The sequence below is a fragment of the Arachis duranensis genome, chromosome 10 (assembly GCF_000817695.3).
Source record: "Arachis duranensis cultivar V14167 chromosome 10, aradu.V14167.gnm2.J7QH, whole genome shotgun sequence".
NCBI classification, from domain to species: Eukaryota; Viridiplantae; Streptophyta; class Magnoliopsida; order Fabales; family Fabaceae; genus Arachis; species Arachis duranensis.
Window position 1 is genome coordinate 95237598 of NC_029781.3, and position 5740 is coordinate 95243337.

The following is a 5740-nucleotide window of genomic DNA, read 5'->3' on the forward strand; positions in this document are numbered from 1 at the left end:
CTCCTTTTCACCTCGGTTTCGGCTGTGGTTCAGCTCTCTAATAATTTCAGGTGTAATCTGTAGCAAGGGAAAGTAAATTATAAGCAGAAACCAAAAGCGCAGGGAAAGCAGCCCAATCAGGGTTACAGAACTCACTAATCTGTGCTTTTGCTTTTCAAGTAGAATCCTTAAGTTATCCTTGTCTTCCTTTAGCAGCTCATTTTTGTACCTGAAAGAGACATCGATGTAGAATATTAGATTAGAAGGCCTGCTGGACAGAGTAGATTATTAAGGCATAGACAACAAATTAGTGTGTGAGCACATGGGAAGCATACAAGGCAACAAATTGATGGACATCAAGACTCTAAGAACATTTAATAACACAAAAAAGTATTTTCTAAAACATTAACCAAGTGGGAAGAAACATTGATATCAAATAATCAAGGAAAATGACAAATCACTTACCTCTGCACAAATGCAAGAAGTGACTGGTGCCATATAACAGGCATTATTCTAATGTCGTCAAGAAATCTCATAAAGTGAGCCACTGCTGCATCAACAACCCGATATGGCAAGGCATATTTCTTCTCCAATAAAATCTTTATGAAATAGCTGCAATGATTACCACAATTAATTGCCATGACATATTAAGGAAGAAATGCTATTTTGATCAGACGATTTATAGTGCTATATCATTTAAGACATGAACAGAGCACATAATTAAATCGGAATGCATTAAGGCTGACCCACATATTTTGAATCCAATGTTTTGGGAGAAGAGCATTGGTTCACTAGGCCCTATTATGGAGAATCCAATTAATCCAACTCAATCTGTAGAGGTCCCAAAGGAGGGGTGGCTCTGTCCCTCCCAACAAGAACTTCACTCCATTTCCAATATTCGAACCTCCTACTCCTAGTTATAACCCCAAACTTTGATGTTACATGTAACATTTTCTAGTGAATTATATTATATTATTTATTAATTATTAATATTATATCAATTCATTAATTATTAAAGACTACCTTTATTTCATTTTTTTAATATAACAATTCACAATTGATGTTATTGTCGTTATGTATGCATCTTATGAACATGTATATGGGCATAGGAGAAAGAGCAAGAGATAAAACCTTTTGGAAATCTATGCATATATATCTAAACAAATTATGCTCTATCTGAGATAGAACAAGGCATCTAGTATCTATTTAGTGTAAAGCACATAGTCTTCAGAGGACTTTCACTCAAACATGTTGAGACTAGAAAGATATAACCCACTTACCCACTGATGTAATTTTTTTCATGTTTTTTTTTTTCTTTTATTTGGGTGGATCTATTTTCCTTTCTTTCTTTCTATTTGCTCTTTTATGTCTTAATAAAATCTTTTGTCATCAAAATAAATAAATGGTTACAAAAGTAAATACCTTGTGGTGCCACAATATTCCATCCTTAGCAGCCTCAATAGCACAGCACTGTAAATAGATTGAGAGTTTTAGGTGAGTCTTGCATTCAAACAAATCAATTTATACTCATTCAAACTTCTGGCATATTCTACATGAAAATTTTTGCACCAGGTATCCAATATTAACAGTAAATTCTCAAACTTTGACTAGCAGCAAACGCAAGGCTATCCTGCCACTATAATATTGTATAACAAGATCGATTTCCTTTTGTTGTTACCGCTCAAAGCTGACATCAAACTGTTTTGCAATAATAATATTTATGTCAACCCACATCATGGTTTAAATTTGGGCAATGTCCACCATGCATCTTGCTAAGGTGCATCATGCCTTGAAGAGCACATATACACAAACCAATTATTGAACATTATAAACTTCTCCCTAAAACTTCACCCCTCATTCCACTACTGATTTTTGAATAATGGCCAACACCGCTAAATAGCACCACCACTCTTTTAATTAGATGCCTCTGGAAATCCAAACATCCATCAAACAATCAACAGCATCGAATATCAAAGGGAATGTAAATAATTACACTATTCTTTCTCCAATAATGCTATTTTCCTCCAACTAAAGTCCAAGAAACCAACTAAAAAAAACCACTATACAACAAATTTTAGTGAACTATAAAAACTTCACAAGGAATAATTGACAAAGTTCACATACCTAGAATGGAATGAAGGAATAGAAACCTTTTCCATGACACTTCCAATAATGACTGCTTCCCTAACCGTGCATGTGCAAGACTGTAGGAGAAAAATGTAAATTTTCACAAGAAAAATGAATTAACATATTGAGTTGTAGATTGCATTGGTAGTATAGTTCATGCAAACTTGTATTATGAATCTTATTTGACTCCAATAACTAAATAACAAATTATGATCATTAACAAACGTAAATGTTTTTGTTCATTATATAAAACCTAAATGTTTTTTGTTCATTATATAGAACTTACACCCAAATTAATCCTGATATAAATTGCTCTTTTAAACTGCTTGAAATTTAGAAATAAAAAAGTCTTCAAATGTGCCAAAAGCTTAAAGAATATTACTATATGTTCAAATCAATTTTGCATTGCATATCACAAAAAGGTCAATGCAATGCAAAGTATAAATAACTGCATACCTCACACAGTGGTAACAAAATTCCCTTAAAGAATGCACCAGGTTTGTAAAATGCCTTTTTGAGAGTATGATATACACTTTCATGCAGCTTTCTATTTTTCCTTATATCTTCTCTCACTCTTGGCAGCAAGACAAGTTTGTAGAACCGTTCTGCCTTTTTCGCATTTAAATTAGAAGCAAAAATCCTAGTTACTTGATAGAAAGCATGTGGTGACCAATTCTCAGGTTCGGTCAGATACAATATCTCCTCCCATTGTGGCATGGAAGGGATGGGTTTGATTGCCTTGGGTATTTTTCCAGACGTATATGTGCTAAGTATTGTCCCCACTCTGCAAAGAGAAAATTAGACAAAATCAGTTGGGCATGATATCAAAAGCACAAAACAAGGAGCTAACAATCTCAATACAAAGGAAGTTGTCCATTTGAACTCTATATCAACATAGAAAATTGAATTGGATTCGCAATTACCCCTTGTATAAGTCAATTACGGACTGGTCCAATTTAGTTACCGATTGATTTTCTGGACAAAGAACAAAATCATAAATAATGTGAAAGAATAAAAATCAAACCTCAAAAGAAAAGGAGATAACAAAAGTCAAAAAGGAAAAGTGGATGAATTTTAATGATACCCAAAGCAACAGAACCATCCTTTTCTTTTATCCTTTCAACAATGAGATCCGCAAGTGTTTTCTGCTGACCCGGCTGCTTTGACAAGAAAGTATCTATTATTCTCTCGTCCTCCTCATTAATATTCTCCTGAATTTCAATATTGTGAACAAGGAACAATCAAACACACTGTTAGGGCACACTCAACACAGGCTGGATACTCCTAAATTCCTAATTTAGTCCAAAATATAGTTCACCAATATAAATAGGCATATAACAATTTGCACTTCAAGATGCAGGGCATTCAAAGTTCCTAATTTCTCAAAAGTGCTACAAATGAGGAATTTGCATCAATGAGAGCGTCCACTCACTTCATATCCAGCAAAGTGGCTCTGCGTCTCATCAAATCCTTCAAAGTTATCGATATCGCCATCCTCATCTTCAATGACCACGGGTGGATCTTCAATTCTATGGAACGAACTCTTGGCATTCTGCTCCTCCTCCTCCTCCTCATCAACCTCCTTCTGCTGAATCAAAGCTTCCTTCATGATCTTTGAGGTGATGTTCGAAGCAATCAACTTGGCTTCCTTCTGGTGCTGTTTGGGAGCTTTCGTTCGCTTTTTCGACTTCACAGACTCAGTGCCATCAGGGACAAACGGCTCCGGATTGTGAATCCTTTCCTTCCTCTTACCCATTGATGAAGCCTCTTCTTATCCACCAAAACTGAAAACTATTGGTTTTTCTTTCTGCAAGAAGCAATGGGAAAGAAAAAAGTGGTTATAAATCTTGACAAAGTGATTAACAATGTTGAGGCATATCAGCATATGGTCATTAGTTCAACCAGTGGATGATACAATAATTAGGAAAATACAAAATTTTACATAAAAAATGCATTAAAACTCAAACTAATTGTCACTAAGACATTTTTTCCTATGATCAATGAAAAAGCAATGTGCATGCATAAGGAAACACAAATAAATCCATAACAAACAGCAACGATATTCCTATTTGTTTAAGAGCTTCCCCCGAACAGCAACAATGGTGATAATTTTTTTCCTCTTCTAATACTGATTTATATTATTGTATCTTGCAGCTAAACTGTTGGATTGTTGAATGTTTCAGTCAAAGAGGACGCAATCTCAAAATCTTTTGGCTTCTAAGCTTAGATGAACAAACTCAAATAAATTGGATAAGAAGGTTTTGCAAAATCAGTTAAATGGAAACACAAACGGCAAGGGATAATAAACAATATTTACATAAAAATTAACAAGGTCAGAAGAATCATTGTCCTGGAAATGAATATTTTTAGTGAATAACATTAAATTTCTTGAATCAATGGTCAATAGGAGAGTTCTTAGTTTAAACAAATTTAAAAAAAAAAACTTCAATAATTTTTAATTTGAAATAAATGTAATTAAATCTTACATTTAGTATTAAAAAAAATCTTTTGATTTCCTGACGCACGTAGGAGGGGCTGGAGGGAAAACGGAGGAGCAGACGTTGTCGGAGGAAGAGCAGACGCGTGCTGGGCTGCTGGGGCGACGATGGTGCTAGAGGCGCAGACGGCGTGCTGGTGAGTGGCACTGGCGACGGAGCTCGAGGAGGCGGAGACAAGGAGTGGAGTATGGAGGAGAGCGCCGTTCTCCCGCTGAAAGCCTGAGAGTGAGGAGTGAGCTGAGAATGACAATAGGGTTTAGGGTTTGTGTTCTACTGTTCTCAGAAGGGATATTCTACACACGTGACTCACTCTGCATAAAAGTGTACGAAGAGTGTGAAGCTGAATTATGATAAAGAATTAAAAGATTGAAGAAAAGAAGAGAGAAAAAAAAGAAGTAAGAAAATAAAAGAGAGATATGAGAAAGAAAAGAAAAGAAAAAGAACAAGAATAAGAAGAGAATGATATATTAAGTAAAAGGATATCTGCTATAAAAGAGAGCAGAGAGCAGTGACTGAAAAAATTTTAATGAACATAGAGCAGATAGAAAATAAAGTATTAATTAAAGGAATCTCTGACATAGGAGAGTAGAAAACAAAGATTAAAAGAATTTGATGAACGTCTATCACAGTAGAGCGGATAAAAAAAAATGTATTAATTAAAGAGGTCTCTGTTGTAGTAGAGTAGAGAGCAAAGATTAAAAAGAAATTGAGTGCTGTTTGGGTCTTAGGGCTAAGTGTCTAGTGGGAAGCGATGCGTAATGCTCACTAGAGACGAAAAAGAAGGTTCCCCAATGAGGACGGCAATACGTAACACTCATAGAGGAGATGTTGGCTGAGATAAGGACGGCGGTACGAAACACTTATCTCATGACCAGTTTTGGAAATCGGGCAATAAATCGACACATGAGCTCATGGCCTGTATAAGACTAGGCATGCATCATACTTGTTTGCGCATGTTTTTTTGTGAGTGTGTTTCTTGTGATTGTGAGTGTGCTAAATGGCTGTTTGAATTCTGTGTTCTATAATTGTTGAATTGGATTGTCCCTTGTTGACTGCTGACCAAGTATATATAAAATGAACTAAACTTCCAACCCCAATCCTACTAAGAACTTCTCAGTTCTTACCCCCTATTTCCA

General features: G+C 35.4%; 1 protein-coding gene across 1 annotated transcript; it reads right to left on the reverse strand.

Moving 5' to 3' along the window:
• Positions 1-4914, reverse strand: LOC107472173 (bystin; the record flags this gene model as incomplete). The annotated part of the gene is given in 10 exon segments (XM_016091725.3): positions 1-57; positions 136-208; positions 445-591; positions 1402-1449; positions 2104-2183; positions 2563-2890; positions 3030-3081; positions 3191-3317; positions 3539-3913; positions 4593-4914. Coding segments are annotated over 9 exon segments (1236 nt in total), but the record flags the coding sequence as incomplete, so codon positions are not given.
• Between the last annotated feature and the right edge of the window lie 826 nt (positions 4915-5740).